This window comes from Eriocheir sinensis, chromosome 14 (genome assembly GCF_024679095.1).
Source record: "Eriocheir sinensis breed Jianghai 21 chromosome 14, ASM2467909v1, whole genome shotgun sequence".
Classification (NCBI taxonomy): domain Eukaryota; kingdom Metazoa; phylum Arthropoda; class Malacostraca; order Decapoda; family Varunidae; genus Eriocheir; species Eriocheir sinensis.
The window spans coordinates 14,273,958-14,294,876 of NC_066522.1; the positions used below are offsets into that span (position 1 = coordinate 14,273,958).

The 20,919-nt window shown below is 46.1% G+C and overlaps 1 protein-coding gene across 1 annotated transcript; it reads right to left on the bottom strand.

The window, feature by feature from the left end:
- Positions 1–643: 643 nt before the first annotated feature.
- Positions 644–4,270, bottom strand: LOC126998687 (mucin-5AC-like). The gene is made up of 2 exons (XM_050860689.1): positions 3,869–4,270; positions 644–3,385 (listed from the first exon to the last, which is right to left on the bottom strand). The coding sequence occupies exons 1-2, from the start codon at positions 4,268–4,270 to the stop codon at positions 644–646; spliced, it is 3,144 nt and encodes a 1,047-aa protein (XP_050716646.1).
- Between the last annotated feature and the right edge of the window lie 16,649 nt (positions 4,271–20,919).

A 20,919-nucleotide genomic window follows, 5' to 3' on the forward strand; every position in this document is an offset into this window, starting at 1 on the left:
TGAGAGGCAGACAGACAGACAGACAGACACAGACAAACACAGACACTCAGGCAGGTATAGGCACAGACACACAGGCAATCACGGACCCAAACAGACAGGGGCGGGCCGGGGCGGGGCAGCAGGTGGGCAGACAAAAACAATCATTGAAACGTTGTATATTAGCTTTATTTTTTGTTCCTTGTCGCACAATCTTGGTTATCACAGTCCGTTTTGGGGGACAAGACAGGGAAAGAAGAAAACACACACACACACACACACACACACACACACACACACACACACACACACACACACACACGAAAGGTATACACAAGAAGTTGCTATTTATATATACTTTTGCTTCTTTTCTAATAAGTTTCGTTTGTCGTGTACAATTTTTTGATCGGATTATTGAGCACTGGGTAAACTTGAGTATTTTTCCTCCTCCTCCTCCTCCTCCTCCTCCTCCTTCTCCTCAAACATGGAAAAGCAGGTAACAGACTTTCTTTTGCTCTCTCTTCCATGTTCTCCTCCTCCTCCTCCTCCTCCTCCTCCTCCGTCTTCCTCTCTTCTTCTTCGTCCTCGTTTTCGTTGTCGTTGTCATTGTCGTCGTTCTCCTCCTCTCTCCTCCTCCTCCTCCTCCTCCTCCTCCTCCTCCTCCTCCTCACCAAGGCCTCCACGTTCTCCTTAAGGACAGGTCATAAGGCATGTCTTCCTCCATCTCTCCACCTACATCCACCTCCTCCTCCTCCTCCTCCTCCATTGCCTCATCCACCATCACTCCGCCCACACGTACCCTTTCACCTCTCTCCTCCACTTCCATGAACTTCCCTCCACCTCTCCCTCGCCTGTGAAAGAAGAACGAAGGATGTGGAGGAGGATGTGGAGGAGGGGAGAGGTAGATGGAAGGTGGAACAGGTGGAGTAGGAGGTGTAGGTGGCAAGGTATACATGTTAAGAGGTGTTTGGTGGTGGTGGTGATGGTGGTGGTGGGCGTGAGGTGTGTGGGCAGGTGTGGGCAAGCCTGATACACCTGGCCGAGGGAGGGAGGAGGGGGTGGAAGGGGTGTACAGGTGTGTGGTGGTGGTGGTGCTGCGGTGATGAATTGGTGATGGTGTGGTGGTGATATCTTGGTGCGGAGTGGTTGATCGGTGAGGGTGGGGGTAGAGTGGTGGTGACTGCGTGGTGGTGTGATGGTGTGGTGGTGGTGGTGGTGTGGGGGTAGGAGAGGGATAGTGGTGATGAGGGTGTGGGTGGTAAGGTGGTGGTGGTGGTGGTGGTGGTGGTGGTGACAGAAAAGCATGAGTGGTGGTGGTGTTGGTGGTGGTTGGGGTGATGTAGTATGGTGGTGGTGGTTGTGGTGGTGGTGGTGGTGACAGGAAGGCATTGGTGTTGGGGGTGGTGTTGGTGGAGGTGGCGGTGGTGATGTAGGGTGGGGGTGGGGGTTCCCTGGTGATGGGAGTGAGGGGTGGGGACAGCAGGACACCGTAGCTCCTCAATGTAGGATCACCGGGACGCGGGATGCCCACTCTCTTGGTTGGCGGGGCCTGGGGGGTCGTGGGCGGGGTATTGAAAATCGTGGGCGTGAGATTAAGGGTCGATGGAGTGACACTGACTGTCGTCTGCGAGGCCTGCGAGGTAGTGAGGGTCGTGGGCGGAGGGTGCGGGGTCGTGGTCGGGATTTGGAGAGTCATGGTTTGGGCATTTATGGCGGTGGGTGGGGCATTAATGGTCGTGGGCGGGGTGTGGGGACTCGTGTGTGTCGTGTGGGTGGTTGTGGGCGGGGTATGAATAATAGTGAGCGTGGGCGGGGTGTGAGACGTTGTGGGGGCGGTGGGCATGGTCACGGATAGCAAATGTGTGCTAGTGGGGGTGGAGGGGTGGGGCGTGGCGGGTCGTGACGGAGGGTCGTAGGGTTGTGGGCGCAGCACCGCGTAGGGCCTGGGTGGGGGCGGGGTCACCGGCACTGTTGTGCTGCCTGGAGGCACCGGGCTGGTGGCCACTGCGCTGCTGCCAGGCATTGTGGGGAAGGACGATAACGTAGGGGTCAAGATCACTGTTGTTGATGGAGGCACTGTGGTGGTGGGTAGGGGCACTGTGGTGGTGGTGGGGGTGAGGGTGGGCACGGTAACTGCACTAATGGCAGGTGTTGAGGGGAGAGACGACACTGGGGGAGTGAGAGCAACAGTTGTTAAGAGAGGCACTGTGGTGTTTGGTGGTACTGACACTGCGCTGGATGGAGCGAGCACTGTGGTGGAGGGTGGCAGCAGGGATGCGACAGGCGCCGCGGCGGCCGCCACCACCGTGGTAACCGAAGGCACTGAGACACAGGCAGATATTGTTGTACATGATGGCAGTGAAGGGGAGAATGTCGTGACGGGCACAGTGCTGGACGGAGGCGTTGCTTCAGGCACATACACGGATGCGGACGGAGTCATTGTGGCACTTGGCATGGTGGCGGACGGAGGCACAGACACTGTGGCACTAAAAGGCACAGGGGTTGTGGAGGGCAGTTTACCAAGGTGCGGCGACGTGGTGATGGTGGCAGGGGGTGGCTCCCCAGCCTCGCCCTGAGTGATGGCAGCAGCTGTGGCTGCGGGTGAGAGGAGGCCGGCGGCGGCGGGGGGCAGAGGCCCCTGCACCAGGAGGGCGAAACCGCCCCCCGGCAACCTGGTAGGCACCAGTGTGAGGCGCGGCGCTGGGATGTCGCCAGGCGTGGTGGGGTCTGGCGGCTCCGTCTTGGGGATAACAACCTGCTGCTGCTGCTGCTGCCGCTCATGAGGCGGGGTGTCAGACGTGCTGCCCTGCGTGCCGGCCAGGTATTCATGCAAGTGCTGCAGCAGCCGCTGTCGGAGGACGGTGTCGGGCACGCGGTCCAGCACTTTGTTAAGGGCACTAATGCACCGAAGGAATCCCTGCCGATAACTGTCGCCGCTGTCTGCTCCCTCTGCTGGGCCGGAGGACGCCTCTGCAGGGCTGGGGGCCGCGCAGGGCACCTCAGTTTCTGTCAGGATTTCGGTTGGTGACTCAGGCTGGCCCTTGTGAGACATGGAAGCAGCAGACTTAGTCTGCAGAACCTGTGCGTCCTGCGGGTTGCCCTGAGAGGTATCCTGCGAAGCAGCCGCCGCCCGTGGCTGCGTGGCACTGGTGCCGCTCGGCTCATCGACGGAGGTGCCGCTGGGAGCCGTACGGCGTCCCTTGAGGCGCAGGATGTGTTTGACGGTCAGTTCCAGAATGTCTGCCTTCTCCAGCTTGGCTGCGCGCCCTGCGCCACTACTGCTGCCGCCGCCAATCGCGGCGGCAGCCTCAGGCCGCACCATCTTTGCCTCCGTCAGCAGCGCTGCGAGGTCGTTGAGGCTCGTGTTGATCCTCTCGCGACGCTTCCGCTCCATCAGGGGCTTGCGGATCTGTGGAGGAAGGAGAATGACCTGTAGCGACGGTGTGTGTGTCGAGGGCGGTGGCGGGGCCACAGTGGTGACACGTACTATGGGGCGGGGCAGCCACGTGGGGCCCACCTGGCTGGACGTGAAGCACCTGTTGGGTAGAAAGATCTAGTCTGGCTGCCCCCGCAGAGAACGCGTGCCAGCCTGGTGGGGGTGAAGATACCCTGCTGGGTCCTGGTGTTCAGGTGTATTCCCGCCGTCACTTAGGTACCTGAGGTGGTGCCCAACTTGGCCCCCGCACACTAAATCTCCTACCCCACTGTGCCCCGCCAATAACAATATAAATAACAACTAATACAATTCTAATCATAGCAATAATGATAATAATAATAATAATAATAATAATAATAATAATAATAATAATAATAATAATAATAATAATAATAATAATAATAATAATAATAATAATAATAATACAAAACAAAAATAATAAAGTCTTGTACTCACCCTTCTTGTTTCACTGACAGGCCTCGTCATCTTGGGCTTGTTGGCGCCGCCGCCGCCGGCATCGCCACCACCTGTCTGCTGCTGCTGCTGCGCCATGACTGTCGCCGCCCCCTGAGGACACACGCTACGGCTGCGTGCCCCGCGGCTCCCCGGCCACGAATGAGAATGACGACCGTCGCCATCATGACCCGCACGGCCACGGGGAGTTGCCACGCGTCGGCCGCGTCCGCAACTGTTGAGTGCACTAACATTGATATTACAACTCCTATTGCTGCTACTACTACTACTACTACTGCTCCTGCTGCTCCTGCTACTGGAAAGGTGGTGTTTTGTGTTTTTTCGTGCGTTTCCGTTAAATGTTCCTCCAAACATGACTATTAAAAATGTTTGTATTACACTCATGGAGGAGAAGGTGATGGTGTGTGTATGTGTGTGTGTGTGTGTGTTGGTGTGCGTGTGTGTGTGGTGGTGTGTGTGTGTGTTGGTGAGGGGAGGAGGAGGAGGAAAAGAGAAGCAAAATTATATAAAGATACAAAATAGAAAGTACAACAAGACATCTGAGACGAAAACACATCGACATAGTAATAATAATAATAATAATAATAATAATAATAATAATAATAATAATAATAATAATAATAATAATAATAATAATAATAATAATAATAATAATAATAATAAAACTCCCCGCAATCTATATCTCTTCCTTGACAACAAAATGGAGGAAGAAACGGAGGGAGAGAGGGAGGGAGGAAGGAAGGAAAGGGTGGAGCAAGGAGGGAGGCCAGAAAGAGAGGAAGAGAGGGGTGAGGGTGGGGAGGGGTGGAGGGGGCCGAGGAGGGTGGATGGTCAGGCTGGGTGACTGGTTAATGGGTGAAGTGAGTGGATGGACGAAGGAGAGGAGAAAGGATGAATGGATGGGCTGATCAGTGAGAGAAGGCAGGAGGGAGGAAGGGAAGGGTGGAGAGAAAGGGAAGAACTGGCTAGCTGTGGGGGGTTGGGGTGAAGGAAGGAAGGAAGGAGAAAAGGTAAGGTTAAAGAAAGGTAGGAAGGAAGGAAGGAAAGATGGATGGAGGGAAGGAAGGAACGACGGAACAAAAACAGAGAAAGGAGGGAGAAAGTAAGGGCAAGTTAAAAGGAGTTATAGGAAAGAAGGAAAGGGAAGAAGGAGCAAGAAATAAAGGAAAAAGGAAGGAAGGAAGGAAGGAAAAAGAAGGAAGGAAGAAAAAAAGGAAGGAAGTAAGGAAGGGTAGAAGGAAGGAAGGAAGGATAGAAGGAAGGAAGGAAGGATAGAAGGAAGGAAGGAAGTAATGAAGAAGAAGAAAGGAAGATCAGAAGGAAGGAAGGAAAGCTAGAAGAAAGGAAGGAAGGAAAGAAGGAAGGAAGGAAGGATAGAAGGAAAGAAAAGAAAAGAGGAATAAATGAAGACAAGAAGAAAAAAAGATATATTGAAAGGAAAGACAGAAGAAAAAGAGAAAAAGAAGTCAAGGAAGGCTGAAGAAGAATTCAAAGAAGGAAGGAAGGAAGGAAAAAAGAATAAATCCCTGAAAATGTAGAGAGAAAGCAGAAAAAGGAAAAAGGAAAGCAAAGAAGGAAAAAAACAATAACCGCCTGGCTATTCATTCAGAAAACGAAGGAAGGAAGGATGAGAGAAGAAAAACAGAAAGAAAAATGATTACCTTGACATTCATGAAGAAAAAGAAATAAGGAATAAAGTAAAGAAGGAAAGAAAGGATAATGATTGCCCAACTATTAAGGAAGAAAGCGAGAGGAGGAAGGAGGGAATTAGGGACATAGGGAGAGAAGAAGGAAGGACAGATTGGCTGGTTGGGTTATTGGCTAATCCGGGACGTTTTTTAATCCCCGACGCATAACAAGACGGATTAGCAGGATTACCGCCCGGATCACACCCCTCTCAGCCCTCCCCTGCACCCTACCGCCGCCCCCTTCCCCCTTCCTCTCCCTCCATTTTGCCCCTCTCACCCCTCCCTCCTTCTCCCTTCTTCCTCCTCCTTTCCACCCTTATACCTCCATGTTTCCACCCCTCTCACCTCTTCCTCCCTTTCTCTCTTTTTTTTCCTCCTCGCTCCTGTAGTAAATGCAATCTACCTTTACGAGGACCTCAATCTTTCAACCCCTTTTTCAACCCACCTTGCTCTTCCTCCTCCTCCTCCTCCTCCACCTCCTGTCAATCACTCTCACTCACTCTTCCACTCATTTCACTCTCCCCCTCTTTCTTCTCTTTGTTTGTAGAGTCTCCATTCCTCCTTCCCTCCATTCCTTCCATCAATTCCCACTCTTCTATATCTCCCTAATCCACTCTTCTATTTCCTCCTCATCCATTTTTTCACCTTTCGTTCCTGCTTCTTTTTTTTTTTTCCTTGTTATTGTATCTTCCTCACCTCACTGCTCAAACTTGTGCTTGTGCTTCTAATGATGTTGTTGTTATTGTTAATTCTAATGATATTGTTGTTATTGTTAATTCTAATGATATTGTTGTTATTGTTAATTCTAATGATATTGTTGTTATTGTTAATTCTAATGATATTGTTGTTATTGTTAATTCTAATGATATTGTTGTTATTGTTAATTCTAATGATATTGTTGTTATTGTTAATTCTAATGATATTGTTGTTATTGTTAATTCTAATGATATTGTTGTTATTGTTAATTCTAATGATATTGTTGTTATTGTTAATTCTAATGATATTGTTGTTATTGTTAATTCTAATGATATTGTTGTCATTGTTAATTCTAATGATATTGTTGTTATTGTTAATTATAATGATATTGTTGTTATTGTTAATTCTAATGATGTTGTTGTTATTGTTAGTGATGTTATAGCGCTCCTCATCCTCCTGCGTCTGTTTGTTCTTCTTGTTCTTCTTGTTTATAATCTTGTTATTTTTCTTGTTCTTTTATCGCCTCCTCTTCTCCTCCTCCTCCAAACACACACACACACACACACACACACACACACACACACACACACACACACACACACACGGGATAAGAGCTCTCAAAAGGAGTCTCTTTTTTCCTCTCTCTATAAATCCATGTATGGAGAAGAGGATGAGAAATATCCCCACTCTCTCTCTCTCTCTCTCTCTCTCTCTCTCTCTCTCTCTCTCTCTCTCTCTCTCTCTCTCTCTCTCTCTCTCTCTCTCTCTCTCTTCCCAAAAATTCGCTATAAAAAAGAAAGAATGCAGGAAAGACGAAAAAGGAAGAGGATATAAAAAAAGAAATCTCTATACAGGTGAGTTAGCGGCCAAAAATCGTGTAATTAGTGACGCTTCTCAGCCAGGTAACCCCTCCTTCACCTGTTAAGAGGGGGGCGGGGGGATAAAGAGAGGGAGGAGGGGCGTGGGAGGTGGGAGGGAGGAAGAAGAGAATGGTTATATATCAACAAAGCCCGTGAGAGAGAGAGAGAGAGAGAGAGAGAGAGAGAGAGAGAGAGAGAGAGAGAGAGAGATTTAAATTAGTTATTATACTCTTACTTCGCTATTTGTGTCTCATCAGTTCATTATCAAATTATCATCATTCATCATCATTATTATCATCATCATTATCATTATTACGTTTTATTCTGTAATGTTACTATCACCAAGATGGGTTTTTTATACTTATTTTCTTTCCTTCACTTCTCCTTCACTTGCATTATTTGGCCCCGTTATAAAAATTGCTAACTCCCTTCAATTATTTTTTTCCTTTTATTTGAATTGTTTATTTTTTACTTTATTCTTTTGTTTCGTAGCTCAATCTTTTTGTTTTCTCTTTTTTTCTATTTCCACTTTTTTCTTGTATACCTCTATCAATCTGCGTCGATATATCTGCCTGTCTGTCTGTCTGCTTGCCTGTCTTCTTTGTCAGTGTTTTATCTGTCTGTCTTTATGATTGTCTTTGTTTTGTGGGTTTCTGTCTGTCTGTCTGTCTGTCTGTCGTTCTTTTCTCGCCCTTCGCTTCGCCCTCCCTTTCTTCATTCTTATCCTACCCTCCTTCTATCTTCATCCCTTCCTTTCTTCTTTATACCTTTCCTTCCTTCCTTCCTTCCTATCTTCCTCCAGTCCGTTCGCCGTTCAATCCATCTTTTTTTCCCTCATCTCTTCTTCATATTCTTCTCATGTTATAACCATTTTTTTCTCATCCTTCCTTCCCTCCTAGTTTTCTTCTCTCCTTGGGATCTCAGTTTTTCTCCTCTCCTACCCTGCCCCTCTCTCCTTCCATCCTTCCTTCTCTCCCTCCATCCTTCCTCCTCTCCCTCCTTCCTTTCCTCCTCTCCCTCCTTCTTTGTAGCCCTGAGCCGCCTTCCAACGGTCTGAAGTAACGAGAGAACTCACTAAACATCGGAGAGAAGGAGGAAGGGAGAGAAGGGAGGGAGGGAGAGAGAGGCTGTTTGGGCGGTGGTGTAAGGCAATGAATGAAATACTTGCCTCCCTCCCTTCCTTCTCTCCCTTCTCCCTCCCTCTCTCCCTCCCTTTCTCCTTCGTATACCTAACTCTCCTTTCCCTTCCCTCCCCTCCCTCCCTCCTACTTTCCCTCCTCTACCTGCTCTCCCTCCCTCCCTCCCCCCCTCCCTCCCTCCCTCCCTCTCCTTTTCTTCTGCCATCCACTTGTTCGGTTCGAGTTTTTAAATGATGTAATGATGCAAAGAAGAAGAAGAAGAAGAAGAAGAAGAAGAAGAAGAAGAAGAAGAAGAAGAAGAAGAAGAAAAAGAAGATAAAAAGACGATGAAGAAGAGGAAAAAGAAGAAAAAAAGAAAAAGAAGAGGAAGAAGAAGAACAAGAAGAAAGAGGAATATACGGAGAAAGAAATGAAGAAGAATAAAAAGATCGCTTGAACCTGTCTCTTTCTGTCTGTCTGTCTGTCTGTTCGTGGGTCCGTATATTTGTCTATGCCTGTGCTTCCTTGATTCTCAGTCTGTCCGTCGCCGTCCGTTGTGTGTGCCCATCTGTCTGTCCGTTAGCTCGACTGTCCATCTGTTTGTTCGTCTGTCCGGTTCAGTCACTTGTTTGTCATGCATTACCGTTCCTCAAACCTTCGTCTTTCCCATATATCACCGCCTGGACCACGCACCTGTCCGTCTACCTGCCCCGTTACGTATTGCATCGCTCACTCACACACTCACGTCCCCCATAATGCCTCATCCTTCTCTTGTTCCTTAAAAGCTGGCTCAGGATGTTCTTTTTACCTCTCGTTATTTTCTCTTGGGTCAGTATTCTCAGACGCTTCCGCTTCTCACATTAAAACTATTTCCAAAGGCCGAAGAAGAGATCGGTCGGGTTCTCACGAGTGTTTTTTTCCACGTTCATGGTATAGAAAACTTGTCGAGCTCCCACCAGGGTCACACGAAAGCCTTGTCGAATGTGTGTGTATACGTGTGTGCTTGGGCGCCGAAATGTTAGTTAGTGTCGGTGAAGAATGGGGATGGTATAGAAAATGATAGGTAAGTCAGTGAGGTAAATAAACTAATGATGTATAATTGTAAGCTTGTTCTTATTCCTCTTGTTCTTCTTCTTCCTCTTATTCTTGTTGTTCATGTTCTTGTTTTCTTGTTCTTGTTCTTGTTCTTCTCCTTCTTCTTCTTCTTCTTCTTCTTCATCTTTTTCTTTTTCTTTTTCTTTTCATTTTTCCTCTTTTTCCTCCTCCTCCTCCTCCTCCTCCTCCTCCTCCTCCTCCTCCTCCTCCTCTACACCGTACTTAACCACCTGTCCTCTATAAACACACACACACACACACACACACACACACACACATACACACACGTACCTCTCACCCCCCCCCCTCCCACACACACACACACAAACACTCAACACCCGCCACCACTAACACGCAACGTTAAAATGTCCATAGGCAAGCGTAGGCGAGAAGGGCATTGTTGTGTTACATATTTCGGGGGATTTAAATCGTAACGGCCTGGCCTCTGCTGGAGAACATGACTCGCTTTTCTCTCTCCATTCACTACACGAGACGCTCACAAACACTCCTGGTTATAGGCAGCGGTTGTAATGTTCTTAAGGGCCACTGGAGATGCTATACAGAGCAGGGTTACGAAGGCCATAGAACCGGAAAACCATTATACTGAAACACATCTGTAGGCGAACCTCCCAAAATATCAATCATTAGTGTTTTGTTTTATTTTAAGTAAGGAGAAGGGCGTGTAGTGTAGCTCGTCTTCTGTTTCTGCTTCTTTTGTTTCTGATTTTTAGTCTTTATTTTTTTTCTTTGCTTCTTCCTCTTCTTCTTTTACTTCGTGTTATTTTTTGGGGGGTCTGCTTCTTTTTCTTCTCCTTCTTATTTTCTTCTTCTTCTTCTTCTTCTTCTTCTTCTTCTTCTTCTTCTTCTTTTTCTTCTTCTTCTTCTTCTTCTTCTTCTTCTTCTTCTTCTTCTTCTTCTTCTTCTTCTTCTTCTTCTTCTTCTTCTCCTTCTCCTCCTCCTTCTTCTCCTTCTTTTTTTTCTTCTTCTTCTTCTGCTTATCTTCAACATGTTTTACGTACATATTTCCTTCTATACTACTACTACTACTACTACTACTACTACTACTACTACTACTACTGCTACTACTACTACTACTTTCACCGAGATCATTAGAGAGGTAATGGTAGTAGTGGTGATAACAGTAGTAGTAATAGCAGTGGTGGTAGTAATAGAAGTGGTGGCAGCGATACACTATAGTTGACATCCTAGTAGCTATAGAGGAAGGAAGGAAGGGTCGTTATAGAGATAGCCGTGGTAGTGGTGGTGGTGGTAGAGGTGGTGGTGGTGGTGGTCCGGTTTCCCCACGCTTGGCTTCACACCTGACGCGACGCCGAATCAACGTTTGTCCAAAGGAATCACCCCCCGCCCCCCCACCCCCCGCCCCTCAAGGTGTGTGTGTGTGTGTGTGTGTGTGTGTGTGTGTGTGTGTGTGTGTGTGTGTGTGTATGTATTAGGAGGAGGAGGAGAAGAACAGGTATAGGAGGACAGGTAAGAGGAGGAAGAGGAAGAGGAGGAGGAGGAAGAAGTCTAATAGAACGCAATATGGAAATGAAAGAAGGAGGAGGAGGAGGAGGAGGAGGAGGAGGAAGGTGTTTGTGATGCTATAGGACAGGTAGGGATAATGACAGAGAGAGAGAGAGAGAGAGAGAGAGAGAGAGAGAGAGAGAGAATCCTGCCGGATAATTTAAATGAACGAGAAAGAAAAAAAAAAGCAGCACGAAGTGGAAGAGGAGGAGAAGGAGATCGAAAAGGAGGAGGAGGAGGAGGAGGAGGAGGAAGAGGAGGAGGTAGGACATGCTGTAGATGGATAATAGATAAGTTTAAATGGAAAGCAACAGACGAGAGAGATTTACATAGATTTACATAGAAAATCAGACCACACAGACCCCATGGTCCAGACTTGGTGGTCTGTCCTTAAACCTAAGTGATTTTACATTAATCAGAAGACTCCAAAACGTTGCATTTCTACTCTAGTTGATATTAAGTTGAAGGAAGTGACGGTCGAGCTTATTTTTGAAGGAGTCAATCGTGTTACACTGGACCACTGATGATGGGAGCTTATTCCATTCTCGCACTACAACGTTGGTGAAGAAAAATTTGGTGCAGTCTGAATTTACTTGTCTACATCTGAGTTTTACGCCATTGTTCCTCGTGCGCAAAGTGTCATCGATCATAAACAATGTTGATCTGTCTACATTCGTGAAACCATTAAGTATTTTAAAACATTCGATCAGTTTTCCTCGGAGGCGACGTTTCTCAAGAGAACAAGTTAAGGGGAGAAAGCCTTTCTTCGTAGGATTTTTTTCGCAAGGAATGGATAATTTTTGTTGCCCGACGCTGAACACCTTCTAATTTAGCAATATCCTTTGCATGGTGGGGAGACCAAAACTGTACCGCATATTCCAAGTGGGGTCTGATTAAACTGTTGTAGAGCAGGAGTATTACATCTTTATTCTTATATAAAAAGTTTCTTTTAATGAAGCCCAACATTCTGTTCGCTTTATTTGCTGCATCGATGCATTGCTGTGAGAATTTGAGGTTTGACGCGATTTTGACCCCAAGTCCTTGACGCATTGAACGCTTTTGAGTTTAACGCCGCGCATTTCGTAATCGAACTTCTTATTCCTCGTTCCAACTTGAAGGACCTGGCACTTGTCTACGTTAAAGGGCATCTCCCATCTATCCGACCAAGCTGAAATTTTGTGCAAATCCTCTTGGAGGCTTTGCCTGTCTTCGTCAGTGAGAACCGAGTTACCAATCTTTGTGTCGTCTGCAAATTTACTAATGCGGTTATTGAGTCCAACATCCACGTCGTTGATGTAAATAATGAAGAGCACTGGGCCAAGAACCGAGCCCTGAGGGACGCCACTAGTGACAGGCGCCCACTCTGAGTTAAATCCGTCAATCACTACTCTTTGTTGTCTGTTGCTCAACCAATTCGCGATCCATTGGTTTACCTGACCGTCAATACCTATTTGTTTTAATTTGTAAAGTAATTTATGATGCGGGACTTTATCAAACGCTTTCTGGAAATCAAGATAGACTACGTCCAGTGATTTGGTTACGTCATAAACAGTGAAGAGGTCGTTATAAAGGTTAATAGATTTGATAGGCAGGATCTTTTATTTCGGAAGCCATGTTGTGAGTCCCCAATTAATGAGTGGCTTTCAAGGTAACTCACAATTTTGTCTCTAATTATGCCCTCAAGTAGCTTACCTACAACCGAAGTTAGACTAATGGGCCTGTAATTACCTGGTACTTTTTGTCTCCTTTCTTAAAATCGGTGTCACGTTAGCCTTTTTCCAATCTGAAGGGACAATGCCTTGTCGCAAGGACATATTGAATACGGTTGTGAGGGAGGAGAGTATTTCGCTCTTTGTTTCTTTCAGCAGAGTTGGATATACTTTATCAGGTCCAGGACTTTTATTTGTTTTAAGTGATTTGAGGGCTTTAAGGACTTCATCGGGTTTTATTTCAAAGTTAGACAATGCATGCTCAGGATTTACATTAGTACTGGTGTTGGTGGTGGTGGTGGGAGGACTGTTATTATTAAACACCGAGGAAAAGTAATTATTTAATAGGTTTGCAACGTGTTGGCTGTCAGTCACTAGTGCACCGTCGCTGTTTATTAAAGGTCCAATTCCACTTCTGATCGCCTTTCTGTTGTTTATGTAACTGAAGAAGGATTTCGGATTATTTTACAGTTGGCTGCAATATTTACTTCATATCTACGCTTTGCCTGATGCACTAATCTTTTACTCGTCGCCTTGCATCATTGTAAAGTCTAATGTTTTCGGGCGTGCTTTGGTCTTTCTTTAACCTGTAAGACAATTTTCTCTCCTTGACTGAGTGTTTAATTTCGCTATTAAACCAAGGTGGACTTTTATTAGTGTTAATTCGCTTCTCGCACAAGGGGACAAATGTGTCCTGCTGAGTGAGTAAGTGATTTTTAAAGTTTAGCCAGGCGTCCTCTGCATTGCCGTCATCTGATAGTTGCATATCTATTAGTTTTCGTCAGATTTCTACGAAGTTGGCTCTTTTGAAATTGGGCACCTTAACTTTATTTTCAGTCACCGATGTTTGAGCTCTAATGTCAACGCGCACTAGTTTATGATCGCAGGAACCGAGGTGTTCTCCTACCGTGACATTACTGACTAGGTTATCTTGGGTCGCTATAACAAGGTCAAGTATGTTATTTTGTCGAGTTGGTTCAGAAACCATTTGGCTTAGATAATTTTCCTCTAGAAATTCGATCATTCTATGGGACTCACCTTCTGTACCCGACAGTGTCGCCCAGTCGATATGGGGAGGTTAAAGTCTCCTAGTATCAGTGAGTCGCTGTTATTAAGTGACTGCCTTAAGACGCTGTACATTTCAAGATCGCCATCAAGTGATTGCCCCGGAGGCCTGTAAGTGACAGATATATTTAAATTGACTTTTGCAATGTTTACTCGCACGCACAAGTGTTCAACGTTACTGTTTCTTGGTGTTTTGTCAGTAGGTTGCAAGTAGCTTTTGACAAAAAGGGCGACACCACCCCCTCTACGGTTTACACGATCATTGTTGAAGAATCTGTAGCCATCTATGTTATATTCGGAACTTAAATCAATATTAGTGGTGTCGATAAATGTTTCGGTTATGGCAATTACGTCAAAGTTTTCTGTCAGAGCAAGACATCGCAGTTCATCAAATTTGTTTCTTAGGCTACGCGCATTGAAACTAAGGACTCTTAGGTTATCTTGAAGCTTGGTAATAGAGGTACTGGAGGGTTCAATGTTACGAGTCTGTTGCGGTGTGAGGTGTCTATTTACACGGGCGGGATGGAAGGACGTGGCTGAGAGTCGTTTTTTGTTGTTCGGGCGTTACGTACGGCGTTGTTGAGGAGCCTTCCAAATCTGGCTGCCCCGATGGGGACAGGTGTATGCCGTCCTTTGGAAAAGTCTACTCTGGCCGTAGAAATCGTTCCAGGCGTTAAAGAATTCGACGTCAAGCTCTCCGCAGAGAGTCTGCAGGCGGTTGTTGAGGCTGAAGGCCTTACTGTAGAAGTCGCCCTCATCCCATGTCCGTGGTAGAATTCCTGAAATCAAAATATTAGGATTTAGTCTTATACTGCTGGATGAGCCTACGGTACTTGTCCAGCAGTTCCTCAGACCGGGTCGTGGTGACGTCGTTTGTACCTGTGTGGAGAACAAAGAGTGAGTCATTAGAGGCCACAGCGGAGACCTCGTCCAGTGAGAGAGAGAGAGAGAGAGAGATAAACTGCTAGACGACGACGACGAAAGAAAAGGAACTCAAGGAGAAAGGACGAGAAAAGAACGAGACTTGGGGTGAGTAACAACGGACTCCTTCCCTTCTTCCCTCCCTTCCCCCCCTCTTCCCTCCTCCTCCTCCTCCTCCTCTCTGAGACCTACCTGTCGGTCTCTCTGGCCCATTGAGTTAATCCTTGGAGGAATGTTCTTACGTTATGCCGCGCAGGAAGTGGAGGGCGAGAGAGAGAGAGAGAGAGAGAGAGATGCTGTAGATTTGCTTGCGATTCATTAAATTGGTTGTTGCTTCCGGTTCTTCTTGTTCTAGTTCTTCTTGTTCTTGTTCTTGATCTTCGTCTTCTTCTTTTCCTTTTTCTTTTTTTCTTCTTTTTTCTTTTCTTTTTCTTCTTCTCATTATTTTTTTCATTTTTCGCCATTTTGTTATCTTCTTCTTTTTCTTTTTCTTTTTCTTCTTATTCTTATTCTTATTCTTATTCTTATTCTTATTCTTATTCTTATTATTTTTATTGTCATCATCATCATCATATATACGTATTTTTTCTTCAGTCTTTTCCCATTTTTCTCTCTCCTCTTCCCTTTCCATCCTTGTTTCCTCCACCTCCTCCTCCTCCTCTCACTTTTCTCTCCTCATTCCACATATCCACGTCCTTGGTTTCGATTTCCTTCCCTTCCCTTTCCTTTCCCTTCCCTTTCTTTCCTTTCCTTATTTCCCCTTACCTGCTTATCTCCTTTAGTTCTCCATATTTCATTATTTCCCTTCTTTTCGATTTATTTCTCCTTCATCTTCTATTCCATCTCCCTTGCTCTCTATATCTCACAATCTTTCATCATCTTTCTACATTTTCTTCATATTCATTTATTTCATCAGACTCCTCTCTCCGACCCTTTGCTATCCTTTCATCATACCCATTTTTATTTTGGTTTCCTCTTTCTCCATTCTTTCTTTTCTTTCTCTCTCTCTCTCTCCCTTTCAATCGTTCCCCTTCTTTATTCATCTGTATTTCCATCTACCTCATCTCTTTCTTACTCCCCCTCAGTTATCCTTTCGCCGTTTTCATTTTTATTCATTTGGTTTCCTCTCTCTCTCTCCATCTCCTCTTCTTTTTCCCCTTGATACAGGTTGTCTTTTTATCGCTTCATTTCCAGATTCCTCTTCCCGCCAAAATCTCCCCGCTTGCTCAGTTAACTCTACGGGAATAGTTTGCTAGCTTCCACTTATACGTTCATTGCTATTTATACTTACAATCAATTATTTTTCTTCCTTCTCCTTCAACCCCCATCCCTCCTTTTCTCTCTTCCTCTTTCTATTCATCTATCTATCTTTTTTCTATACATCTCTCTCAAATATTATTTTCACTGGAGACAGATAAGAAAAGAGAGAGAAAGGAAATAATGACAAACTTTTGCGAGAAGGGAGGAAGGATATTTTTTTTGCCGTCAGCATGAGATATGGAGGAAGAGGAGGAAAAGGAGGAGGAAGAGGAGGAGGAGGAGGAGGAGGAGGAGGAGGAGGAGGATAAGCGGGGAACTGCACCTGATTAGCTTGCTCTCTCCCAGAATGCCTCCAGCTTTCCTCCTTCCTTCCTCTCTCTCTCTCTCTCTCTCTCTCTCTCTCTCTCTCTCTCTCTCTCTCTCTCTCTCTCTCTCTCTCTCTCTCTCTCTCTCTCTCTCTCTCTCTCTCTCTCTCTCTCTCTCTCTCTCTCTCTCTCTCTCTCTCTCTCTCTCTCTCTCTCTCTCTCTCTCTCTCTCTCTCTCTCTCTCTCTCTCTCTCTCTCTCTCTCTCTCTCTCTCTCTCTCTCTCTCTCTCTCTCTCTCTCTCTCTCTCTCTCTCTCTCTCTCTCTCTCTCTCTCTCTCTCTCTCTCTCTCTCTCTCTCTCTCTCTCTCTCTCTCTCTCTCTCTCTCTCTCTCTCTCTCTCTCTCTCTCTCTCTCTCTCTCTCTCTCTCTCTCTCTCTCTCTCTCTCTCTCTCTCTCTCTCTCTCTCTCTCTCTCTCTCTCTCTCTCTCTCTCTCTCTCTCTCTCTCTCTCTCTCTCTCTCTCTCTCTCTCTCTCTCTCTCTCTCTCTCTCTCTCTCTCTCTCTCTCTCTCTCTCTCTCTCTCTCTCTCTCTCTCTCTCTCTCTCTCTCTCTCTCTCTCTCTCTCTCTCTCTCTCTCTCTCTCTCTCTCTCTCTCTCTCTCTCTCTCTCTCTCTCTCTCTCTCTCTCTCTCTCTCTCTCTCTCTCTCTCTCTCTCTCTCTCTCTCTCTCTCTCTCTCTCTCTCTCTCTCTCTCTCTCTCTCTCTCTCTCTCTCTCTCTCTCTCTCTCTCTCTCTCTCTCTCTCTCTCTCTCTCTCTCTCTCTCTCTCTCTCTCTCTCTCTCTCTCTCTCTCTCTCTCTCTCTCTCTCTCTCTCTCTCTCTCTCTCTCTCTCTCTCTCTCTCTCTCTCTCTCTCTCTCTCTCTCTCTCTCTCTCTCTCTCTCTCTCTCTCTCTCTCTCTCTCTCTCTCTCTCTCTCTCTCTCTCTCTCTCTCTCTCTCTCTCTCTCTCTCTCTCTCTCTCTCTCTCTCTCTCTCTCTCTCTCTCTCTCTCTCTCTCTCTCTCTCTCTCTCTCTCTCTCTCTCTCTCTCTCTCTCTCTCTCTCTCTCTCTCTCTCTCTCTCTCTCTCTCTCTCTCTCTCTCTCTCTCTCTCTCTCTCTCTCTCTCTCTCTCTCTCTCTCTCTCTCTCTCTCTCTCTCTCTCTCTCTCTCTCTCTCTCTCTCTCTCTCTCTCTCTCTCTCTCTCTCTCTCTCTCTCTCTCTCTCTCTCTCTCTCTCTCTCTCTCTCTCTCTCTCTCTCTCTCTCTCTCTCTCTCTCTCTCTCTCTCTCTCTCTCTCTCTCTCTCTCTCTCTCTCTCTCTCTCTCTCTCTCTCTCTCTCTCTCTCTCTCTCTCTCTCTCTCTCTCTGGAGGTAAATGGATGCGGCAGGGCCAAGAATGTAAAGATAAGTATGGCAAACCAGTGGGTAGGCCGTTTAGGGAGTGCAGCGAGGATGAGAGCGAGCAAGTATGATGTCATCCGTGAGGTTTGGAAGAGTGTGGCTGTCCCGAGCATTATGTATGGAATGGATGTGATGACATGGAATGACAGTGAGATAGAAAAATTGGAAGTGGGGCAGAATAGGGTAGCAAGAATGGCACTGAATGCACCAAGGTTTGCAGCAGTAGAGGCTCTTAGGGGGGACATGGGATGGAGCACGTTTAGGGAAAGACTAGTAAAGGCAACCTTGAGATATAAAGTGAGACTGGAACAAATGGAGGATGCAAGATTAGCAAGGAAAGTATACTTGTGGAGTATTAGAGATGGCAAATGGGCGAATAAATGTGGGCGAATGATAGACAGGAATGTTATGCTAAGTAGGTGGGTGTACCGACCCTTTGAAGATAGACAGAATGTGTTTGAATGGAGAATAACAAACAGAAATGGAGAGGGGTTTGAGTGGGATGTAAGAAAGTGGAAGAATGTGATAGATATGGCAGTTAAAGATGAGGGATTGAGCAAGTGGAAGAATGAGATGGACAGAAGGAAACTCTCGACTGGTATAGGGAGAAAGAGGCCCCAAAGTGTGAGGTGTGGTATGAGGGAAGCCTGGGAGGTGATCTTCTTTTCCGTGCTAGAGCGCAGTGTCTGGATGTGAATGCAAGGAACTATAGATGGTCTGAGTCCCGCAGCAAAGTATGCCAGATGTGTGACAGGGGTGTGGACGAGACTGTGCAGCATGTAGTGCTGGAATGCAAGAAGTATGACAGGGAGAGAACGAAGATGATGCATGTGTTTTTGAGCGAGATGGGACGTGATGTAAACGGGAGGACTGGAAGGGAGTGGATGGTGCTGCTGCTGGGGCTCAGTGGAGAGACGAGTGGACGAGTGATTGAGGCAGTGAAAGAGTTCTTGGAGGGCATGTGGCGTGAAAGATGTAGGGAATGATATCTTGCCCCGAGAACATTGACTTCCCGCATGTTTTGTTTTCTTTTCACAGGAGCTGCCGATATAAAGGCCTGGCTGGGGAGAAATCCCGAGCCACCTGTGACATCAAGATCAAGATCAATATCTCTCTCTCTCTCTCTCTCTCTCTCTCTCTCTCTCTCTCTCTCTCTCTCTCTCTCTCTCTCTCTCTCTCTCTCTCTCTCTCTCTCTCTCTCTCTCTCTCTCTCTCTCTCTCTCTCTCTCTCTCTCTCTCTCTCTCTCTCTCTCTCTCTCTCTCTCTCTGCAGCCTTAAGCAATATACTTTCTTCATGATTACCTCGCTGTGCACCTGTCCGGAGAGAGAGTTCCTCCCTCTAGGCAGTCAGCCTGAAGGTGTCCTGTTGCTTCCCTTCCCTCCCCTCTCCTCCTTTCCTCCATCCTTCCTTCTTCCTCCTTCTTTCCCTCTCTTTCTACTTCCTCCTTCCTTTCCCTCATCTTTCGCTCCCTCCACCATTGTTTCCTCCTTCCTTATCTCCTTGCTTTCTTATCTCCCGAACTCCATCCTCCCTTTACCCCCCTCATCTTTTTTTTTCCTTATTATCTCCTTCTTTCCCTCCTTTCCTCCCTACTCTATATTTCCCTCCATCTTTCTACGCTCCCCCCCCCCTCTTCTCTCTCTCTCGATCTCTCTCTATCTCTCTCTCTCTCTCTCTCTCTCTCTCTCTCTCTCTCTCTCTCTCTCTCTCTCTCTCTCTCTCTCTCTCTCTCTCTCTCTCTCTCTCTCGCTCTCTCTCTCTCTCTCTCTCTCTCTCTCTCTCTCTCTCTCTCTCTCTCTCTCTCTCTCTCTCTCTCTCTCTCTCTCTCTCTCTCTCTCTCTCTCTCTCTCTCTCTCTCTCTCTCTCTCTCTCTCTCTCTCTCTCTCTCTCTCTCTCTCTCTCTCTCTCTCTCTCTCTCTCTCCTCCTCCTTTCATTTCCTCCATTTCCTCCTCGTGTTCTTCATTCCTGTTTCCTCCTCCTCCTCCTCCTCCTCCCTCCTCCTCCTCCTCCTCCACATTAAATATATCCTCCAGCACGTGTCTTCCTCCCATCCCTTTTCTCTCCCCCGTTTTGCTCCCTCACTTCCTGCTGGCCCCTCCGTCCACCCCCATAATTTATCTCCCCGCCCCCCTCCTTCATTCTGCACATCGCAAGAGGAGGAGGAGGAGGAGGAAAGGTGTAACACCAGCATAGTTTCTCACAATTTCAGTCCTTTTGTTCGTGTTACCTGTCTCGTGTGTGTGTGTGTGTGTGTGTGTGTGTGTGTGTGTGTGTGTGTGTGTGTGTGTGTGTGTGTGTGTGTGTGTGTGTGTGTGTGTGTGTGTGTGTATTTACCTAGTTTACCTAGATGTAATTTTACAGGGCCTGAGCTACACTCGTGTGGTCCTGTCTCCATATCTGGACTTGTACACTCCCCCGAGACTACATACTCACTTAGTCTGTTAAAACCCTCTGTTTCTTTGCGGGAAGCTAAAATTCTATATATATATATATATATATATATATATATATATATATATATATATATATATATATATACATATATACAATTATATATATATATATATATATATATATATATATATATATATATATATATATATATATATATATATATTTTTTTTTTTTTTTTTTTTTATATGTCTCTCAAGCATCTTCCTTTTCTCATTTTTTTTTTTTTTACTGCGTCCTCGTGTGTTACTGGTTTTTCTTACTTATCTTGGTAGCAACTCCTCGTTATCTAATTCTTCCATTTTATTCCACAATTTGTAAATTTGTTTAGTTAGGTCTCCCCTTTCTCTTCTTTGTTACAATGCTGGCAGGTCCATTTCCTTTAACCTTTCTTCATATGACAATCCCTCCAGTTCTGGAACCATTTTCGTTGGCATTCCTTGTATTCTTTCTAGTTTTTTTTTCACGTATTTCTTCTTATGGGGAGACAGTGTTTCCATATATTCCATCTTTGGTCTAATCATAGTGGTAATCATCTTTTTCATCATATCTTTATCCATGTAGTGGAATGCTATTCCTATATTTCTTACCATTCTTTACGTATCTCCGAAAATCCTGTTTACATGACTCTCTGACTGTTGTATATGTGTGTGTGTGTGTGTGTGTGTGTGTGTGTGTGTGTGTGTGTGTGTGTGTGTGTGTGTGTGTGAATGCTTCTACCTATTTATCGCTCAGTTCCTTGCTTGTGTTCAATTTTTAGACTTTCTTTCAGTCCCAGTAAATTGAAATGAAAATTCAAGTGGGTGTTTTACTCAGGGGTCGAGGGATTGGCTGGGTGGGTGGTGTGCCAAGTTGAAATTAAGTCAGCCCCGGGTGGCAAATCCCCGGGCTACACCGCTGTATC